This window comes from Cyprinodon tularosa, unplaced genomic scaffold, assembly GCF_016077235.1.
Source record: "Cyprinodon tularosa strain WSP-4 unplaced genomic scaffold, ASM1607723v1 ctg23, whole genome shotgun sequence".
Lineage (NCBI taxonomy): Eukaryota > Metazoa > Chordata > Actinopteri > Cyprinodontiformes > Cyprinodontidae > Cyprinodon > Cyprinodon tularosa.
In genome coordinates, this window is record NW_024038861.1 from 1,963,908 (window position 1) to 1,987,275 (window position 23,368).

Here is a 23,368-nt window from a genome sequence, read left to right on the forward strand (position 1 = left end):
TCAACTATTAATTACCATAAAAATATAATTCTAGGAGGTTGTTATAATCAGTGGTTCATGCTGGAAATGGAATTGTTTACAAAACTTAAATACAATATAATAAATCTGAAGAGCTTAATTGAAAAGTGATCAGATATGAATTTACATTAAATGAGTTTGCTTATTTAAAGTTAATATATTTTCATTTTGCATTTAAGACTTAATTAGTAATATTTCTTACCTTTTTGTTTTCTTTGCCTCTAACTCATTGTGGGAAATATTAGCTGCTAAAGTCAAAAGCAACATTTATGTAGCACTCTGTAAGTTATTTATGTTCATAACTCAAGAATTACTGTAATAGAAACAACAGAATTTTATTTTTTAAGTTTACATGATTCTGTTTTCAAACACAGCTTCAATAATTTAGTCTGATACATGTGATGTTTACATGCAGTTTAAATGTATATGTAGCCTATATACAGTCGATATGCGATAAATTGATAAACAAAAATCTTCCTAATAAGACATAAATATTTTATCAAGATCAAATCTACTTAAATAGAAAATCCCTGTTTAAGCAGAAAATTTTATAACATGATTTGTATTTTAATCCCATGTGTATAAAGAGCAGTAATATCCATAAAAAACGAAGGACTAATCCAACCCTAAATCTAAAAATAGATGGTCAATTTCCTCAAACTTGCAGTTACCTTAGTGTGCTAAACTCCATGAAACAAAACAAAAATCATAGCTTCATATTTAGACGGAATATGGGCACAATCCCTGATTGCTGTTTATCATCATTAAACACCAAAACAAAGAAAACCGGGTGCACTTGTCTGTGTAAATATAGTGGATTCAAACAGTGGAAAGGAAACAAATGAACAAAAGGTTAAATTGTGACAATCCAATTTCCGAAAAAGGAATGTACTGCAGCAGTTTCTTACCCGAACTTAGGTTATTTTAACTTGGCTGTGTATATCAAAATAGACAGTCACTGAAATGGTGATGCAGCAGCAGGAATATCATTGCATCTGATTCAAACTGGGTGCTACTATTTACATTGAGATATGAAAAAATAAAATAAAAAAGTATCCTTAAAAACTGTACAGAATTTTTGCTCCATATATTATGCTATTAGTATAATTATATAGAAAATTGACTCTATTGTTAGCAGCTAGTCTCTTGTGTGTGCTGTTTACCTGACAGAATGAAAAAAGAAGAATAATTTACCAATAAGGGCTGCATAATCTGTTATGATTTATTTTATCCATATTTATTTTTAACTGTTTCTAATGCTCTGTTCCATGTTAAACTGTTGTTTTATTTTGCTTTTTTCCAAAACTAAATTGCATACATTTCTGAGAGCATTTTTAGTCATGGGTTGGGTCAAGTCAGAATCCGAATTAAATTAGGTTTGCTGCACAAAGAAGTCAAAGAGGCAGACTGGCTGTGGGTAACAACAGCTCCTCTGATATTTACTGTCAATCAAATCATCTGAAAAAACTCTACTGCTGAGACACTCCTGTGCTTCCCTTATTTTAAGGCACATTGGAGTAAAAGGTAGATGATCAAATATTTATTAAGATAATTTAAACATGGCCAAATGGAGATTTCTGCTTTAAATGTAATACATGTTATTATGACTTTCACTCAGAATAATTTTTATTCCTTTATTCTTCTCCATTTTCTACTCCATTCAATCCATTCAATCAAAGATGTAATGGGTAAAATAAGATAATTTTTCCTTTTTTCATTGCTGAAGGTTTGTCTTTTAAACCTGTAAAAGGTAAGCAGTAGTTGCTCCGATACAGTTTACGTAAAGTTTTTCAGATGACTGAGCTTGTTGTCATGTCGGGCTGTTCGAATAATGAAGTTACTGCTGTGCCGTCATTATACTTTACTCACACACATCATCCCTGCCGCTGTGAGATGACTATGGAAATGATCCGAGTGGTCTGAGCAGGTTAGAGCATCAGCTGGAGCCTAAATGAGCCCCTGAATTGCTCTGTGCCCTCTGATCATTACAGCCGAAGCCCCTGTGTCTGCTCTCTTGTTGAAACATGTAGACTTGTGATGGTTTCAATTTGAATAAAAGCTTACTTTTGAAGAGCAGCCAATTATTCCAAGGCCATTGTTGCCGCAATACCAACAGCAACACTGGGAATAGGCAGTGGGAAGTCTTTAAGACACCTACTGAATAAGGAGTGCTTTTGCATCACTATAATAAACTACAGACAAGGAGAAAACTGATCCTCTAAGAAACTCCTCGATATGATATAGGAAGGAGTCAGGGTTCTGCTTTTGTGGACGGTGGAGGGCTGGCAGTAGCATTGTGAGGCTGAGGAAAACGTTTGTACATTTCTGTGGCAGGATCCTGTGGTGGGGATGGCATGGGAGTCTCAGGTGAAGCTGCAGAATGAAAGAAAGGCATGAAGAAATTTAAGAATATTTAGTCATTTTTGGGGTTGTTAGCATTTTTTGACACTTGTTCTTTAAATCTTTACCTATCTGTGGAATCTGAGTGACTGGCATGTTGCTGATGACTAGGGTGTGTCCTGTCACAGGGTCCTGGGCCAGCTGGGTGTGTGCTGGGTGATGAAGATGGCTGGATTCTGTTGTGAGCCCTGAACATATATCACATAAAAAAGCATATCTATTTGGCTTTCTGTTTCTTTGCTATGTACATAAGCAGATGAATAAGCACCTTGCTAAATATTTCACTGTCAGCCTCGTTATTCAGGTCAACAAACTCACATTCATCGCTTTTGTAAGCTTGTTACATCAAAGCTCAAACCCTATTTTCCTTTGCAAAAACAAAAAGAACTATTCTGGACCCATGAATTAGATTCTGAAGATGTTTAAAGCTTGGCTATGCTTTAAAAAATATCCCAAGATCGGAACATCTTTTGGCAACCATCTGAAAATAAAGTATTTTACAACTGCAAATCTAGAAAGACATGTCCAATGACCTCAACAAATACTTCTTTATCTCTAGAACCCCAAAGCGAAACTTTGCGGTGGAAGCAGTTTTTATGTGGAAAATCCAAAGTTCAGACTGAAATCCATATGAAAATCTGCGGCAAGACTTTAAAATTGATGTTCACAGAAACTCGATACAGTTTGGCTGAACTTTGAACTACTTTTAAAGGAGGAGCAGAAAAAAAATATCCTTTCTCTTAAAGTTCAACCTCAACAACTTCCAGCTGTAAGTGTGGCGATAAGTGGGTTTGGTACACGGCCTGGAGGCCTGAATAGAAATGCATGCCGGATTATTTTTCTTGAAAAACATTACAAAGTATAGAGTATGTCCATTTCACCATTCTCCATGTCTTTGTTGGGGGAATGATCAAAGAGTATAGATACTGTAGCAAGGCAATGAAAATGCAATCCTAATATAGATGTTATTTATTTATGATAAAATACTTATGTGTTTAACTGTTAACAGTAAAATGCACCATTAAAACCTGCATATCTTAGATCTAAAAATAATATTATTCCAACAATATTTGAATAGGATAAAGTTTGTTGTTTTAGTTGCAGTTCTTGTTGGAGGTCGTTCCAAATTCTGACAAGAAAACACCTCTCTTCCTATACACTGTCATCTAAGTCAGGTTTTTATATCCATGAGGTTTTGTTTTTTTTGTTTTTTCTACCATTGTTTTTTTGTTTTTTTCAGATGACTTTTTACATCAAACTTCAAATGATGTTTCAACTGGATGACATAGCCTTCCTTAAAATATATATCTGATGCTTTCTAGCTTATTATTTATACACATCTAGATATGTGTGCAAATTTCCCTCGTATCCCAACTGTGCGACAAAGTAGGTCTATTTCTGCTTTGCCTATTATACATGAGAGCTATGCAAAGATACACCGTTCTTCTGCACTGTTTTTTTTTGTTTTTGTTTATATATTTACATGTCCTAGGCAACTTTGTTGAGTGAGTATACTTTTCTGTGCCTACAATCTCTCAATGTGGCTCCCCACATTCACCCCCTCAGAGGTTCCAGCAGTCATTTTGCTGAAGGTCATCTTATTTGTGTACAGAATTACATGCGCAATCACTTGCCCAGCCCTACCTCCCAGCAGCATCTCGTGCAGCAGGTTGTCTATCTTGGCCAGGCCACAGAGCTTAATGAACTGGAGCTGTTCAATCATCTGCCAGGTGATGCTCTGCAAGGTGGGAAGCAGGAGTAAGAGCTCTCCAAAACGACCCCTGGAGTCATACTGACGGTCATTAATGTAGTCCTCCAGACTCATCTGAACCTGCAAACACACACAGTAAACACCATTCGCTAGTAGTAACCTCCACATTTATGCTTGAATTCAAAAGCAATGCTTTCAATGTGTAAAGTAAAATGCATGCAAAAGATATGTCCTTCATACTGATGTTAAAATTCCCTATAAAATGCAATACACTAAGCTGCAGTCTTACAATAATTCTGAAGATTAAAAAGTTGACCTACCTGAAGACGCATTGTCTTTATTTTGGTAGGGTCCCGCAAAGACTTAGCATCTGGAGATTGGAAAGAAAAAAATTAAAAAGACTGGTAGAGTACATAGAGGTGGGGGAGGACAGGACTGAGAGAGAGGAAAAAAACGAAATAGTGGGGATAAAATCAAGGCTACGAGTGGAACTGATAGAACGATTATAGTTAAACTGGTGCACGGAGGGAAAATTAGGGGATTTACAGGAGAGAAAAATGGGTTATATAAGATCAGGGCAGTGATAGTGCTCATAAATAGGAAATATAGTGATAAGAATATATCTATAAGAGGAAACATAAAACTGAAATAAAAAATGGACTTTTGTAAAACTATCAGGAATGCTTCCTTTTTTGTTATTTACCTGTAAAGCTGTACACTCATTGAATGATATTCATTTATTTACATCTTGTTTCAGTTTCATACTGAATATAAAGCTATGTCTTTTTTCATGTTTTATTACATTTTAAGTTCTTTACAGGATTAGAAGACATCAATGTTTTTGCTGCATAGATCCACTAAGCAATATGCAGTGACATCTAGTGGCACAAAATGCAGAAACATCAAACATACTCTGCAATTCCCTCAAATTTCCCATGAAAAATGCAAAAAATAAAACACTAAATCATAATTAATAAACCTAAATGTATATATTTGTGTTTAATATTATAGACCTATAAAAGTGTGTATAATTCAGAAGTGGAAGGACTTCTGAAAAAAATTTTAATCAAGAGTGACCACCTGCATTTGGAATAAAAATATTGGTTAAACTAGTCGACCTGTGTGTAATTTATCCTTAGAATAAATAAAATTTTCAAATCATTACAGATGATGCCTCATGGTTTGTATTTATTTCTTACCTGGATCAAAAAAGACAATTGCCTTTAGAGCTGCATACTCGTTGTCATCTATCTGAATATCCTGGAAAGGCTGGACCAACTCGTCTAAAATTCTGTTTGCAACCCTGCAAATCTCCGACTCGGGGCTGTTCCTGTGTATCACACAGCCATTACCTGCAGGAACAGTGGACAGTTAGTGGAGTTGACTGGGATAGAAAGGTATTTGAGCAAGTATGGGTTGGGCACTGGTGTGTGTGTGTGAATTGTTATAGCTTGAAAGGTCCTATTGAAAAGTTAAATAGTAATCTGTAAGAACCAAGATGTATAATAATGCAGAAAATATGCTTAAGTGTTTGTAGATGACAACTGTGTACTCACTATATTGTTTACGTAATTAATGATGTTTTCATTTTACAAAGTATAACCTTAGAAGTGACATGTAAAACAAAATGAAAGCTTTAGTTAATCATTCTCAAGTCTAATATAGAGGTCCTGACACACATGGTTACACCATTTTGTAGAGGGAAAAAAAAGACATGCAGTGGTCATTTTCTACCTAAAAGGAGGAAGTCCTTAAATGGCATTGACCTTTTGGCAACCCCGAGCAAGAGGTGTTCACCTGCATGAGCCCTGAGCAAGCTCACCTGGAAAAAGACATAAATATAGGCCAAATTAACAGTAAAAAATACAAAGAGCTCTCTTTTCTTTAGAGCATTTATAACAAAATACTCATTATATAGTACTAAGCACTGTATTGTTTGTCTCACTGATTGAGTTTTAGGGCATACAACATAGTCCTACTGGCTACTGCTATGCTGCATTACCTAAAGTCCATTTTTTTATACCCAAAAAGGTAAAGCTAAATAAGACCTAAAAAGAAATGTTTTCTGATGAATTTATAGGTTCTAAATTCGTTCTTGTGTATTTGTTTTTGTGTGTTGATTTATGACCTATCATTACTGGATTATGACTAAGTACAAGCAGATCTAATTCCAGCTAAAGCTCATATAAATCTTTTTTTTTCTTTTTTTTTACCTGATCATCCAGTGGCAATTCCCCAAAGGAAGGTATATATTTGGCCCATTCCACCAAAACCAAGAGTTGTTGCCTCATAGAATCACAAACATCACCTATGGTGGCTGATTTCACCTTCGATATATCTGCAAGTCCTACAGGAGTGATAATCTGTAGAAAAACCAAACACAAATAGTAGTTTCTTAACATAATTGATGTTTTATACATAAATATCTAATGTTCTACTTCACTCAATGATGCACAGTTGAGAAACAGAATGAAAACGCAGAAAAAAGTAAAAAAAAAAAAATTCTGCTGTAACCACTTTAGTTAACAATTTGGACAAGTAGCTCTTAGAAGAGGATAAGATGACCATTTTAACACTGGAGAAGCTGCAGCAAAGCTCAAGAGTGAGAATCTATCAAGGAGACAATTATTCGCAGCACAAATCGCCCTTTGTGGGAGAACAAGAAGGAGAAAACCAATAAAAATTATCCCATAGGAGATACAAGCATGTGAAAGAAACTGCTCTGTTCAACACCAGGCTTTCAGTCAACTTGCAAACATTATGGCTGGCAGAAACTTAAAATATGCAAACATAGAGCCAGCGCTACAGTAAAGTAATTAAGATCAAAGCATAGCCATCTGTTGGTACATTTCATTTTAATTCAGGCAGCAAATTTCATTCAGAATCTATGGCAAGACTAGAACACTTCTGCTTAGAGACACTTTCAGTGCAATGCGAGTGAGATTACGTGAGAGCTACGTATTTTGCAAAAATGAATGGACAAACATGTTCAGGCTCCTTATTAGCATTGTATTTGGAACATACAAAAGACTTGCAGCTATAGTTAGAAATAGGGACTTTGACAAAGCGTTTACACAGGGAATAATATAAAAATACCACACACATTTCACACATTTAGTTATTAAAACCGAGGAGCATATAAATATAAATATATATATATATTTTTTTTATTATTATTTTTTTTTTTTTATATTATTATTCTTACTTGCTGGGATAATGATTCTGCCTGTGCCAAGATAGTAATCGGTGGAAGGTCTTGGGAATCTGGGATGGCTCTTCGGGAACTGATCCGATCTCTTTCATTCTGTACAGCTGAGATATAAGAGACAAAGTTTTCATGTGTATGAATGAAAACAGACAAAGTAGAACAAGAGGAATGGAAATAGGCTTCACAAAAGTAGCTTTTATATCTAATTTTACAAATGTTAATGTAGTGATTTTAACATTTAGGCTGAGAATAATTTATTGTGTGAAAAGTTAAGGTGGGGTCCTGAAGGGAAAAGATAACAGACACTACTGTGGTTAATAGTTAGGAAAGTCACTGTAGATGCTGGGATCAGCAACAGAAGTAAAACTTTAACCAGAACAACATGTTTCAGAATCACAGGATTAGGTGTCATAAAATTCTGTGCCAAGGTTATAACCCTCATAAATACACATACCACACAAACACACACACAATGTCATCACTTCCTTTACAGTTAAACCAATTTCGATTATTTTCAAGAGGCTTTGAGAGTCCATGATAAACATTTTTCCCCCCACAGAACCAATAGTTCTTTATGCCGAACGTGGGCTTTTTCTAGTTCTTCTGTTTCTATTTTTATTACGCATTTCATTCTTTCTAATAAATGTCAGGAGCTACAAAAAGTGTCATTTTTGTCATCTTACCTTCTTTTTTCATGCCTGCTCTAAAGCATTTGTTGAGTCTGCAGAAACGGCATTGGTTTCTCTTATCTTTATCAACCACACACTGTCTGTTGAACCTGTACATGCAAAAAAAAAAAAAAAGGTTTTGAATTGTACACTTTCCACATGTGCCTATATGGTATTCACTGATTGTCCGTACCTGCAGGTGTACACATGGTTTTTTCGTATTGAGCGTCTGAAGAAACCTTTACAGCCGTCGCAGCTAGAGGCCCCATAGTGCTTTCCTGTAGCTTTGTCTCCACAGATTGCACAATTAGTGCTCAACCCATCCGGACCAGATTGGCTTGGCTCTGTTGGCATGCTGTCTGCAACACACCGTCATATAAATGTTCATATTTCTACACATTTGTACATTACTATGATAACATTTCAAACAAATTAACCATAATAAGCATTGTATAGTAGCACATATAGTACATATGGTTTTGTTTTACTGGTTTGCAGCATTCTCAACATATCCACGCTTAAAGCCATAGTAAGAACTGTTCTTAGGATAATAGCATGCAAGAATGTTCTTAAATAATGTTTATATACGTGTATATATGTGTTGTTGAAGTGCTAAGCAATATAATGGCAGTCAGCAGGGTGTCTTAGCATTTATTAATGTAACTGAAGCTGTGTTTATCCTGATTAGTACTACATAAATGTTTCTATAAATGTTTATTATACACAGTTAAGATATTTTATATATATTCAAGTATACCTTGATGAGAAATATGTTCTGATGTTCATGTCTCCCTTAGTTGTACTGTGGGATACACTAACAATGCATGAGTTAATGTTTGACTCTCAAATCAAAAACTAAGGTGACATCACTGAGGAGTGTTCTTACTCTTTATTAAATTATATTTATGACTCACGTCTCCAACTGCTTAATGTTTTTACTGTACTTGTCTTTTTTAATGAAGACTGCAAGATGTGAGAGCCTCATTTAAAGTGGATTAATCAGTGAGTTGTTTGATCGATTCAGCAGAAGATGGAAAAAAGAGGCATAAAGCCAAAAACTGCACTGATGAAAGAATAGATTGAAAGAATAGGTTGTAGAAAACTCTTTAGATCTCTAACAAAACTACTCTGGAAGAAGGCTGTGGCTCTTGTGTACCATAGGTGTTTGAGACAACAAAGGCTGGGTGATTCGTAGAGAGCAACATTACACTGAGTCTTCCGCCCGGTGCCTCACACCGAAATAAAACATCATAAATTGGGCGTATTTTAGCAAAGGCACGACACTCTCTGATGTCATTTGTGTGCCTCAAATCAAAGACAACCTAATACTTCCCACCAATTCTGTCAGTTTTCACTTGTTTGGGTTATTTTCTATTTATCTTGCTTTATGAAGCATTTATTATCATTAAGGTTTTCATGGTATAAGTCATTTAAGATATATAAATACAATAAAAACTTATCAAAGTGTTTGATTAATAAATATTAAGAACATTACTTATCAAAAACATGTCTTGAACTCTTATGGTTATACAGAAAAAAAAGACAAGGACCAACTAAGTGATTGTGGTAATTATTCGTTAATAACCACAGCCCAGTGTTCCTCTTTTTAGTGTTAGTATATAAAAGAAAAATACAAATATTAAAAAACAGTAAACCAGAGAAAGAGGAGTGGGATACTGTATCCTAAATTATATAATCAAATACATTATTAGTTGTTTTTTTTTTTGCTAAACGTAGCATTTTTCCATCAAAATATGAAGGTGGAATTTATATAAATTTAACTGTTCTCAGCAAAAGATTCAGTTCTACTTTTCTTCAATTTTGATTTCAGTGTGAAGCATAAAAAGCCAAACGGATTAGTTACAACACAAAGAAAACCGAAACAAAATTACTTTGTAAGTACACATAAGGCAGATATATATCCTTGGTTAATAATGTAGAAAAAAAACAACTTTGTCAGCTAATAGAACACAACTAAATCAATTTATTGACTGGTATAAATTTCCCCAAGTTCTTTAAATTAATCTGAAAGCAAAACCGTTCACCTTTGAAAAAAAACAGCTATTTTTTATCTAGTGTCTCTTCATCTGTAAATACCTTTTGGAAAAATATTTCCTTAGCAATTTTTGAATGTGATGACGTCGCATAAGGTTAACCTTTTTCTAAGAAATGTCATAATAATGTATGCGTGAGGAGCGATAGCTTGCCATGCATCCATAAAGTCAATACTAAAAAGATGAATGAGTCTATGGCTCCGTTATGTTTAAACAGGAGCTTATTCATTACAGTTTCACAAACAAGATGGACAGTTTAATGATATTTCTCTGTTCAGGTGTCTGGATAAAAGCTCACTTACCTCCTCCTGCATAAAGAACCTCTGCATTCTCAAAGCCTAGAGTGCTGTATGATGGATCCAGGCCTTCGCAGTAGTTGGCCACCTCCATGTCTAAGAGAGGTTTACTTTGAGGAGCTGGAGGATATTTCATTCCTGCTTCCAGTTGAGCTACCTTTTTTCCTTTGTTTCTGTTTTCTTGTCTCTGTTTCATTTAACTCTCACATACTAAGCAGGGGAGATCCCTGGAATAACAGGCCTATAATGTGGTCTGATTGGGTCATGAACACAAAAAAAAGGTGGGGCCAGGAGCTAAGAATTCTTACCTTAGTACAGCTTACTTATCTCTTCTCTGCTTATGAACTTATCACAATAATACACAAACAGCAGTAAAGTGGAGATTTAATTGACCAGCTTCTTCTACCTCAGACGTTATTTCTCAGCTGTGTACACACTCTAAAAAGAAAATGCAGCACCAACTTTAACGATTTGCTTCAGTGGGCAAAAAGCAATTGAATCCAGTTTATCCACCTTATTTTTTTCAAGTTTAAAAGCTGAAACTTATAAAATGAAATAAATCAAGTTGGGGAAACTTTATTCAATTATTAGTTATCAATTGAAGCAATTATTCTAAGTTGGAGCTGCATTTTCTTTTTAGGGTGCATACTTGTTTGTGCATCTGTTTGTTACATTGTGTGAACATTAAATGCCAATTTCCAGGAATGTGCAACATTGTGGGGACCAGTCTGCTGGTCCCTGTGAGGAAAAGCTCTCTCTCATCTTGGCTGGGGGTTAGTGAACTGAGTTTAGGTCAATATTGTATTGTTAGTATTGTATTGGTGATTTTTAGGGTGATGGCAAAGGTCTGGGTTTGGCCTTTTAAATGGGAAATTAATGGAAGTGAAAGCTAAGTGTCAATAAGAATTGTAAAATACCACTGTGTGCATGTGTGTGTGTGTTGGTGAGGGGGGTGGGTTGTGGGTGTGTGTTTCCAGGGATTCATAATCTAATCAACATTGGTGTAACAGCACTATCACCTCGGTAGATATAGTCTATAAAAGAGTGGAGAACACTGATAACTTCCTTTAACACCGAGGCAAAAACACACATCCACACACACCTTGGATTTACACCTTTAAGGGTCTTCGTTTGTAGATTTAGGATGATAACAGAGAGATTGTTAAAATAAAAAAATAAAAATACTAGACCTCTTTACTTAGAACCCAACTCAAGTATAATCTAATCAGAGTAAAACACACAAGAATAATAGTATAGTAATTATCCCACTGATGTACTTCACACCTCTTTTACTAAAGAAGAGAAGAAGATGAATTCAAAAGGGCAAACCATGAGTAGAACGACCCTCCCTTAGTTTGCCTCTTTTAGGGCGGGGACATAATAAACACACTGAATAGCTCCCATGGCAAAACCCAGTTAAACATAGTCACACAGCCTTTTACATCATTGTCTTCCAACAGTACTAAATTTGGTGGAGCATTTTAGAGGCAATCAGTTTAAAATGTGACAAAGAAGATTGTAACAGATAAGATGATTATAGGGCTGATTTGATGCTTTACATTTGTAATGAGTTGGTTCATCAGAAAAAGAAAAAAAAGCAAAGTAGTGTTTTTGCAAGGGAGATGATAATATAATGAGCAAAGAATAAACATTATCACATCTTGGTTAACGACTTAAAAGAAAAAAAAAAAGGTATAAGTACGGGTCAGGGAATTGGTAACTTTGTCTCATGATATAAGTAATAATAATCTCCTTTAACTTCTCACTTTTTCATTTCAGCATTAGCTGTATGTTGTAACATTAACCCAACGGAAGGCCTTAAAGGTTTCTCAGAAAAATCAGTAAACAAACAACAAGATACAGACAGAGAAACACGAATGCTGGGTAAGAGATAAAGTTTTTTTTTTTTTCTTAAAAAGCAAGTTTAACATAAGAAACCCTGAACACTGATAAATCTCACAGAACACCATTCATTCTGGAGGATAGCTGGGTTGTTGCTTTTATTTTTGCATTCCACAACGCTGGTTATAATTGAAAAATGGCGCAACTGATGTATAGTTACTTATGACAAGTTATATAGCATGTTGCAAATGACAGAATTAACTTGTATGGAAGATGGTGCTTTGGTTATATGAGAATGAAAAGGAAGTTTTGAACAACCTGCACAAGTTACAGTATGGGAATACTTTTGAGAAGCAGGAAAGGAAAACTAGTAGAGATGGTAGGAAGATGAATATACAATTATTCTGAAACCCCAAAGAAGGATAAATGACTGATCACAGAATCAGTCACAATGGATTTATTTATTTCTAAGTGTTTCCCTGTGTTATTGTGCTGCGGTCTAAGTCCACACATTAATCCAATTGAGAAGCCCTGGCAAACCCTAAATATTTTTTCAACAGAATAAATTTGTTCAACATGAACATAGCTTGAACTACCTTGCAAATAACCTGAAGAAAATTTGGTGTGAAGCTTTCAAAGAGATATGCAGAATAAAACTTCAGAGAAAGGTGGTTGCAAAACCTATTTAAGGGGAATATAGTAACAAATGTATTCTACATTCTTTGGGCTTTTATTTGTGAATAATTTTCCGCTCAATGTACTGCTTTCCTTTTTGTTTATAAAATCAATATGCTGCAAAGTTTGTAGTTATATTGCAACAAACTATGGAAAAATGTAAGTTGTGTAAATATTTTTATCATGTATTTTAATCAGAAGCCAGTTATAACATGATTAAAAAACACTGTAATGTGAAGGTATGATTTGGAGACAGATTTGGTTATAATCAACTTGGTAGCACGCCCTGGCCAGGCACACTTGTTCATCAAGTTAGCCTGAAACTGAATTGTGTTGCATACGTCTTGACACAGCGATTTCAAATAAAACCAAGATGTGAGTGTGAATACTTGAATACACTGCTAAGAAAATTTTTTTTCACCCACTCTGACATTAAATTGCTCTAAAATGTTCCACTGTAAGTGCTTCTCTTTATGCAATAGGAGGCTGCAACAACTATATGTTGCAATATTGTAGCAACATCTCAAAAAAACAGCCAGGAAGTTACACCTTGGTGAGAAAGGTTTTTCGTGGCCAGCTAAAAAAAACCTAATCTCATTTCCATAGATAAATGGTAAAAAAAAGCTGAAAAGATGTGAGAAAACTTGATGTAGTTACATCAGCTCTGCCGCAAAGAATAAAGAAATATTTCAGCAAACTAGTGTAAGAAGTTTGGGAAATACCCAAAATGTTTGACAGGATTATACAGTTTTAATGAAAGTTTTACGTAAAGCTAAGGAAAGGCAGAAGCAAACCCTGAATTACTAGAATTATTTTAATGAATCATTATGTTATTATCTAGGAAATTAGCAATTAGCACATTTGTAATCCTAACTGTTCTGAAGAAGTAAAAGTCAAATCTTTTTTTATGTTAGACTGGGACTTTTTCAGCAGGATGTTATCTACTTTCACCTGTAAGCTGTTTTTAATTCTTGCAGCAGGAGACGGAGTAAATGAGAAATGCTGCTTCCGCCTTTCAACCTAAAGCTCTCTCCTGCCATAAAACCCTTGGTTAAGAGGTAATCTATCTGTGAAATGGCCATAATATCAGCGCCTGTATTTAAACTAGACCTGAAGACACACATGAATAGCAAGTCACTGCTGCAAAAACCCCACCTTACTGAAAGAGTTAAAGTTCCTCATAAAAGTAATTGCCTACAAAGCTTCAAATAATTAACTAACCTTTGCCTTATTATTACCTAATCAGTCTAAAATATTAAGCAAAACAAGTTTTAGACTGAATAAATCATTGTTGTAATTATAAGGTTCGCTTTACATTTTTTAAAGCAAACTTCAATCACATTTTTCAAAATGCAAAGTTAAAATGACATTTAATTGGCTTTTTTTTCAAACAAAGTCATTAGACTGGTGAGATAGCCCAACTTAATAACTACAATGGCAAGAGTCAATCAACAACAGCCCAGATGTATTTATAATTTATTTAAAACAGCACACAGTGCAGGCAGCAGCAAAAGCAGTGTGTTACTGAAAGTACAAAAGTTACTTTAGGACAAATGAAGTGCTGATTATAGAAATCCCATTATTTCACTTATGATTAAACCATGTTGATTCTGAAATCCCCTGATAGATGAAAGAAGGGATACCACAGTGTGAAGAGAGCAATATCTTGTTACTGCTTATGTCCTTGGCTCATTCAGGTGAAATGGGTTATCACATGATCTTTACAGCACAGCATTCGTGACAAAGTGTGTCTTTCTTATCTGCTTTTCGCATGTCTATGTTACACTAGATAATTTAAAGCAGCACCACCACTTTATGCAAGCGAGGTCTAGAACCATTTTCTATGAATTACAAAACCACATGATTTAAGGAACTTATTGCAGAAGAGGACATGTCAAGAAACTGTGGTTTAGGTTTACTGTGAGACTTTTATCTCATTCGGTCCGTCTGAAATATGAATATGCTGAGTTTTAAACATAAAACAAATTTAAGAAATGTAAAATGGATAACTTACCCGTTTTACTATTTCCGTCTTGTATGTGCATTTATCCAAGGGTAAAGCTGTACTGTGAGAGGCAGCAGCACTCAGTGAGCCATCAGGCTTATGGAGCACTGGGTTTAAAAATAGTGTAAAGTGTTGGAAAACATTAAAAGGGAAGGCTGGAGAGCTAAGCTGCCAATAATTCATGGAGCGACACATTGGATGGCGCCATCATAGCCCTGTCATAAGATCGATTTACTAAACAAACTCAAACTAGGGTGGGGATGTTAAACAGTAACCCAGGTCCATAAAAACTGGAGAGGAGAAACATCAGCAGGTGATTGTGAGTAAGTCTATATGTGTATGAAAAAAGGCCCTCTTACACAAAAGATGCACAAATACATAAGCCAAGAAATTTAAGATTATGTTTAACAGCTGTAAAGGATTCATTTTTATTCTCTGATTAAATTTTAAATTTTGAATTGCAGTGATACTTCTGTTTAAGTGTGGTTTGTGCTGGGATATGTATACTTGTGTGTTTATCAATGTTATTACAGCTTTTAAAACATTTTTCTTATATAAAAATGAAGACTGGACTTCTAATTTTAGTGGTCTGGGATAACACTGCAGTCCCAAGCATGAACAATATGTAGTACAGACATACACCAGCAGATGGCAGGAGTCGATTCTTTTTGAAGAAAGTTCAAGTTGGAGTTTAATTCTGAGCAATAAAAAGGAGAATACATTTCTGCTATTCATAAATACAACTATGATAGTATTTGATGGCAGTGGAAGGTTATATAATGAAGCAGCACAGAAAATCATAAGTTTATTAAAAATAAATCCCAAATCATTTAAGATCAACTGAGAAAAAAAAAATAGAGATAACAAATATTGACTTCCTTAAAATGTTTGTAACCAGTAAACGCATTCACAGTTATTGTAGAGTTTGGTTAAACACCCCTTCCTCTGAGACAGATATGAAATGTTCTCCTCCCCAGGAAAGTCAGCATGTCCAAACAGTTGAAAGTGGTCAGGCTCAGAAAGACCTCATTGATATTTTGAAGATATGTATGCTCAATGTAATACAGCCGGAAAATATGGTAGGGGACAAAGCAGACCAGCATGATGAGTGTGAAACAAAGGCTCTTCAGTTGAGCCCCAAAGTCTTGCTGCGACGTGCATCCTTGCCGATCCTTGTTGTATAAAACGTAAAGGACGTTGGCCTGAAGGGCTGTCAGCACAATAGCCACCACTATCACCAGTGTGCTCAGTATGTAGTTGAGTTCTTTAGTAGAGCTCATGCTTTCTGCAAAATCAAAGCAACGTGTGGTATTGTAAGTTTCGTCTTTGTCTTTGTTGCCATAAAAAGAAAAGACGATGCAAGGGATCAGAACAAGTACAACAACCCACATCACCACACTGCCAATGAGCGCCTGCATTCGGCCTAAGGAGTCCATCTGCCTCATCCTGCAGTAGTGTGGCCATAAGCGGGTAATGAGGATAATCATGTAGAGCAAAAAAGACATGTACATGTGGATGTGGATCATGCCGCTCACCATTTTACACCAGTTTAGACCCAGATTCCACTCATTGGTTCCATAGTAGTAAAGTCTAAATGGCACGGTCAGGAGGAAGATAAAATGGGCAAAAATTAAGTTGAACACCGTGATGGAGGTTGCAGAAGCAGCACTAGACTTCAGGATGTGCATCATCAAGCTCAGACTGATTGAACCACAAACCAGAACGACTGAATATATAACCAGGAGGGTAATGCGGTACTGCTGAGGATCCATCGTGTTTTTGGTGTTTGCGGTGTTTGTGGTGTTTAATGGTTGCTGCGTGGTCTCAGTGGAATTCATCCTGAAGAGAGAAGGATAAGAAAAACATGACAGGAGATCAATCTTTAGTGAAAGATGAGTTGTCAAAAAAGGCAGTGTTACAGATTTAATTGTGGAAAAAGGCATAGAAGTCAATCAGCCATGCAAATGCCTCTTATGTCAAATAACAGGAAGGCCAGCGAAATGTGATTGGTTGCAAATTAAACAGCTCTTTTGCTTTTATTTCAGTTAGTTTACTGCACCAATATTTTAACCCCTGTTTATAAAAGTCTGTATTATTTTGATTGTGTTTTTGAGTCATGATGTTTAAAGGATTTTTCTCCGCCAGGATTCAGTTTACACTCTGACTTTGATATAATTACCTGGTTATGTTTGTGCTATATACTGTCTGGTCTTTTTCACTATTTTCACAAACAGATTTATTTCTGCCCATTTGGACACAAAGCCACGATGTAGATTTATCTCATGATTTCACAAGCGAATAAGGTTTTATTTTAGGAGGATCTTTTATGGCCATGATCCTGAATACTTTTTCTCCTTTTTGTGTCACTTATTACAGTTTATCAACATACTGCTTACTGAATTTATATAAAACTCTTAGAGAATAACTCAGTCCTTTGAAAAAGAAATTCTCTGATGGTTGTAACCCTACTTACAACAAGATCCAGTCGTATTTGACTGAAAAAAACGATCCAAACGGTAATTAGAAGTCGGTACCATACTGTCAGACTTTATAAGTTTGACGAAAAAAGAATAAAATCAGCTCCAAATTGTTCTAAACACCATATAAATACTAGCTACAATAACAAAAATAGGTTTTGTTTCAAAGAATATTATAGAAAATGTTATGTTTGTTGTTTTATAATCAACGCAAAGCCACATCCCCATGATGAACAAGCAAAGAGACAAAACTTAATACACTTACTTTGTGGTCAAAGAAGATCTGGTTGCCGCCTGCTCTTTAGGGTAAAGTCAAAACTGTAAAAGTTGTGCCTAATCTATATCCCAACAAAGTGATAAACATAAAAAAAGAACATCCACAAAGCAATAAGCGTGCAAGTAGACAAAATAGCTTAGGTTGTTATTGAAATGAGCTGCATTTGGTCCTCACAGGAACCATTTTGCATGTTGCCTTTCTGTGTTCTGTTTGAAACAGGAGGTGATTTCATGTCAGCATAACCACAGAACTGGTAGCTTCCTCCTTTAGGCCACCCCTCTGTAGCAACCGTGTGATCTTATTTGTTTGAACGTTTTAAAGCAGAACGTTTAAATAATGATTTATATTATGCACAGGAAAAATGTCCTTTTTTTTCCAACTGTTGAACTTTTGCACCTGTTCAACTTTATAACAGGAGTACAAAACCTCTTGTATAATTAATTTAAAAAAAATATACAGATCTGATGGATTCCTTTTTGCCTATAAAAGACCCTAGATAATTACAAAGTTCTTAACCCTTTAATAGAATACTGTTGTTTTACATTGTTATAGTATGGCTTAATTAACACCAAAAGAGAAGTGAGTCAGGATGTGAGTGATGGTGACATTTGTCTTAGTCTATAAATATTGCAGTCAGTAGCAAGCAACGAAAAGGGTTTACTATACATGGCTTTGATGCTAGCAGGTTCCTGTTGCTCTTAAAATTAGATACCACACAACTTCTTTATATGATCGTCTTAATATTCGGCTATTTTATTAAAACCCTCTGTCCGTCCATCCATCCATCGATTCATACATCCATACACCATACACACCATTATAAAAATAAAAGTAAGTTCTGTCCTGGGTGGCCTGGGTAACTTTTGTACCTTGGGAGGAAATTGGAGTACACCAGGAAGCAGCACAAAGTATGGTTCCGCAGTGTTGATTTGACATTGGTATGCAAAGCTAATAAGCATGCAACCGTTCAGTCATTTTTTCATATAGCGGTTTGCATCTAATTATTTTGTAGAAAATAGACATTTGGCCTTATAAATCTTTCTACTATGCAAAATACCTGCAGCATCCTGTTGAATGTAAATTCTGCACATTACAGTATGTTACCTAACTTGAAGCCCTACTTAATATATTTAATTTACCGGTAATTAAATATATCATAAGTCATTAGTCTACTGAAAGAAAAAGTTTCAGTTCAGCTTCAGCTTTTGCTCAAATACGTATATTTATCAACTGTGTTTCATAAGAAACTTTTTTTAATGTCAGCTCATGGTTTTAAAGGTATATTAACAGCCAGTATTATATATTTACTGTAAACTCTTTGGGGAAAGAGTTGTTATCAGCTTCTGTTAAAATATGATGAAGTTCTGTTTTTTACTTCAGCAGAAATGGTTGCTTCTGGTCGGTTTAGCCATTTGTGGATGGATCTACCGGGGCTGAAATTCTATTACATGTGCTTGTGTTGATAAAGTTTATTTTTATTAAAAAAAAATGTGCATCTGCTATTTATTGTAAAGTAGGTCACTATGAAAAGGCAAAAAAGAGATTCTCTTAACTCAGGGCAACTACATTTTCCACATGCTTTTCACACAGGTGGTGTGCAAAAAAACTGCCTATTAATGGATTGTATGAAATATGAGGTACTTAATGTCAGCCCACTTAGGTAAATCAATGAAATATTATCACACTAATTGAGGAGAAACGTTTTTTCATACTCAAAAAAAAAAAGTCAAGCAATATCTCGCTAATGCCTTTCATAAGGTATTTTTGCTATTTGCTGATTTTTTATTTTTTTTTTTTTGTAGTGTGTGCTTCTTGTAGTTTTTGATCATTGCTTTTTTCTTTAAAGTATACAACAGCATTGTTACATTTTCTTTGAGACCCTGAAAAAAGTGCAATTAATTGCATGCCGAAGTCACCAAATTAACAGTCCACAAACTATAGATTTTCACTATGGCAAACGTACAGGTTCAATAACATTAGTCTGGCAAAGCATTAGTTAAAAAAAAGCAATTAAGCAGCTCATTGGAACTTAAGGAGTGCTCTAGAAATCCACCGCTGAATTGAGAGAAGCTGTTGAATATCAAGCTGGTGAAGGTCAGGCATTCTACAAATGGTGAACCCTCATGGGCCACTCACCACCAGGTGAGAGGAGGCTTGATGGTATTGTGCGTTGGGCAGGTGTGGGGTTGGCAGGCTGATATATAAATCCACAGTTACCATATGTTTGGCATGGGACTATCCAATCATTTTGGTCTTTACATTGTTCTACAGTATATCTAAAGACTTAGACAACATTTACTGTCATTTCATTATTGCCATAAAGCTACATGTAACCCTTTTCATTGCAGCTGATTCTAAGAAGCCTAATAATTACCTCCGTTCCAATTTTCTAAGATGCCTTTCTTATCGGGACCTCTTATGCACACATTCTGATCCCACAATTTTAAATACATTATAAAACAAAAACATAAACATTAGCAAGTCAAAAATAACCTCAAACTATGCCACAAGTATTACAAAACCTTATGTTTTTAATTGAAATAATTACAACCCATGTATTTCATTCATGGACTTCCATCCTTTTGGACACCAAGGTAAACATATTCCTCCTTTGGACATAGTGTTCCTGAAAGTCATTCATTGAACTAGCCTAGTTTGGGATAAGAGCCATCAGAAAGAATACCTTTATAATAACCTAATAAGAGCTAGCTGGAGGAAGTTAATATACCACTAGCAGTGACCTTGTCATTTCCTGCTAGATATTAGCTCATTGCTTTCGTAGGAATCAGAGGGGAATAGTAACTACCAGTGTTGGGCAAGCTACTTGTCCAGTGTAGTGAGCTAAGCTATCAGTTACTCAGCAATAAATTAAGCTTCACTACACAAAAGCTACCACCTAAAGAATTATAGCAAGCTAAGTTACACTAATGTGTTTAAAGTAGCTTTAACTACATCAGAAGCTACTTAACGTTGTACCAACCTAATGTCAATTCAAAATGAGTCTGATGCACTGGTTAAAATATTTATTAAAGATCAGCCAATGACATAACACAGTGTAAACATTGCTTTATGATCAGCATATTAAAATAAAAACTAAAGTAATTACTAGTAGACAAACTAGTAAACAATCTGCTTTTATTAGAACCAAATGAAAGGTACTGTGTAGTGTTCTACACACCGAGACATGGCTATGAGTTTGCATTCAATGGACATCTCTAGGGAAAACGAAACCCTACAAAAGACCTCAATTAAACAGTTGATTCAAGTAACAAACAAAACTGTTTACAAAAGAAGGTGAAAAAATAAAGAAGCTAATTAAGAGATACATATATATATATATCTCACCATATAATTTAATTTCTACCAACATATTTATTCATTGTATTTTTGGAGGCAATAATTAAATGCTTATTTATTTATTTATTGAGCATTTATTTATTTATATATTTATTTTATATACGGTAGAGCTGTTCCTCCATAAAAAATCTTATCTGTGCACAGCCTAAAAACAGATTTATGTAAACATCCTGTCAGGTAAACTAGGCCATGAAAATACAATATCGAAGTTTCACTACTGCTCTCTAATTAGAGTATCTTAGTGGCACATATGGGAGAATTATCCTGCCATAATGCAAGAGCACATAACTTCAATTAGAGAAAAGAATTTCATCTTCTTGCTCTCAAAACTTATAATGCTCACATTCAAAACATGCGCTCTCTCTCAAATATTTTCTCTTCTTGCAGCTCATGGACTTTTGTTGAGGTGGAATTGCACACCCATTAAGAGCCAGTCGTTCTGACAGAGGCATTAAATGAATGACATGTAGATCCTAGAACTTCTGGAGAAATCTGAGACATCACAGGGGGTTTTGTTGTCTTACATGTTTGTTGTTGTTTGTGTTTATATGTTTGTCTTTTTCTGTTTGTTTACTAACATCTTGGGCTTTAGGAAAAAAAAAAAAAAAAGACGTGGCACGCATTTTATTTTTGTTTGAATAGCTCTAACTACACTACGGATGGAAATTTTTCAAAATGAACAATGGACTTTATATTTGGATAGACATTGGACACTTTCTTTCTTGAGCCACAGGAAGGATCACACTCCAGGGGGCACAGAGACTAATTTTACACCAAAACTTCAGAAGGAGGGATGGTGTGCAGCTGCTGAGATGCAGACATTAAGGAGGTGACTGGATGCCCACTGCTTCAGTTCAGATCAGGCCGTTGGCTGTGATGGGGTGATGGAAAGTCACGGGATCATTGGACAATACCCGAATGAAAAAGATAAGTGAACTGACACACCAGATTTCTTATTCACAATGAAAAAGTATTAAAAGTATTATTAAAAAAAGGTTGATTAAGACAGATCCATGAATAATGTATATAGTTTATGGGGATCAACAAGTGGACATAATACCTTTCTAAAAAACGTGCCAGTAGCTAGGTTTTAATAAAAAAAAATATCAGTAGTGATAAGATCAACATAGAGCTTAACTATGGGAATAATCTTAAAAAACAGGTTGGAACCTTCTGATAGTCTCCATATCATCAGGGGGTGGGGTAATCTTAAATAAATTGATAAAAAGGATGACTTAGAGATGTTTTACTATGTTTTTGTTTTTCATCTGAGCACTTTTTTTTTTGGAGAATATTTTCAATGGACTATAGCTGGACACTTTGCATAGAGCAGGTGCAGTCAAATTCAGCATTTTCATGGACTGTGAATTGTTGAGTTTTGGGAACACAGAAGCAAGTCAGAGTACACCTCCTGTGTTCTGAGCAGATGAAAAATTAAATATGACATTTCCTCTTCAAGGGGGAAACACCTTTTTTGATGCTCTGTTTCCTTCTGCCTCTATGTGATACTGCTGATGACACAGGTAAAGACTTAGCCTTCAGGGGGTGTGGGGACACCTGTGCCCCAAGACTCTTATGGTTCAAAGCTGCTGTGGTAACAGAGGGAAACCTGATGGACTTGTCCTAACGTCGACCTCTTTTGCATGTTGGAGAGGATCACTGCTCCAAGATACTTTCTCTTCCAAGACCAGTAGCAGGTTGGCCCTTGACCAGTTTCCCCACCCACTCACATAGATTCACACACACATACATGGTTAAGGACTCGTAGGACACGCAAGGGTCCACATTTGAATGATATTCTCTCATACACTAACATTTAAACTTATTAAGTCTGATGAGGGAATGTTAAGGGGGAGAATCCACACCAAGCTGGTTATTCTTAGAGATTACAGAACTTTAATTACTTTCAATGGGGAGAGGATAAGAATTAACTAAAACTACAGTTTTAAGTTTAGATGAAGCTAAAATTTAATATGCTGTGGTGTAAAAATAGTTTTAAAATGTTTCTTTAGGTTGTCCATGAATTGAATGTTACAATGTATAAAACAGGGTTAAATGCTTTCTAAATATCTACAGTTTGCTTGAATGAGATTACAGGTGCTGGTCATAAAATTAGAATATCATGAAAAAGTAGATTGATTTCAGTAATTCCATTTAAAAAGTGAAACTTGTATATTATATTCATACATTACATACAAACTCATATATTTCAGATGTTTATTTTGTTTAATTTTGATGATTACAAATGACAACAAATGAAAATCTCAAATTCATCATATCAGAAAATTAGAATATTACTGAAGACCAATAAAAACAAAGGATTTATAGAAATGTTGGCCAACTGAAAAGTATGAACATGAAAAGTATGAGCATGTACAGC

General features: G+C 35.2%; 2 protein-coding genes across 4 annotated transcripts; both read right to left on the minus strand.

Annotated features, from left to right (window-relative positions):
- Positions 1 to 1,735: 1,735 nt before the first annotated feature.
- hnf4g (hepatocyte nuclear factor 4, gamma) lies at positions 1,736 to 15,412 on the minus strand. Of its 3 annotated transcripts, none has more exons than XM_038286780.1 (11): positions 14,887 to 15,412; positions 8,199 to 8,360; positions 8,021 to 8,115; positions 7,335 to 7,441; positions 6,343 to 6,492; positions 5,864 to 5,951; positions 5,329 to 5,481; positions 4,450 to 4,499; positions 4,063 to 4,249; positions 2,487 to 2,606; positions 1,736 to 2,391 (listed from the first exon to the last, which is right to left on the minus strand). In XM_038286780.1, the coding sequence occupies exons 2-11, from the start codon at positions 8,357 to 8,359 to the stop codon at positions 2,270 to 2,272; spliced, it is 1,233 nt and encodes a 410-aa protein (XP_038142708.1). In that variant the 5' UTR covers position 8,360; positions 14,887 to 15,412; the 3' UTR covers positions 1,736 to 2,269. The 3 variants fall into 3 exon arrangements, with proteins under 3 accessions (XP_038142708.1, XP_038142707.1, XP_038142705.1); XM_038286779.1 differs by having other exon boundaries at positions 8,199 to 8,364; XM_038286777.1 differs by lacking the exon at positions 14,887 to 15,412 and adding an exon at positions 10,362 to 10,606 and having other exon boundaries at positions 8,199 to 8,364.
- A 139-nt stretch (positions 15,413 to 15,551) lies between these two features.
- LOC119784627 (probable G-protein coupled receptor 141) lies at positions 15,552 to 17,835 on the minus strand. Its single transcript, XM_038286781.1, has 2 exons — positions 17,620 to 17,835; positions 15,552 to 16,716 (listed from the first exon to the last, which is right to left on the minus strand). The coding sequence occupies exon 2, from the start codon at positions 16,713 to 16,715 to the stop codon at positions 15,807 to 15,809; it is 909 nt and encodes a 302-aa protein (XP_038142709.1). The 5' UTR covers position 16,716; positions 17,620 to 17,835; the 3' UTR covers positions 15,552 to 15,806.
- Between the last annotated feature and the right edge of the window lie 5,533 nt (positions 17,836 to 23,368).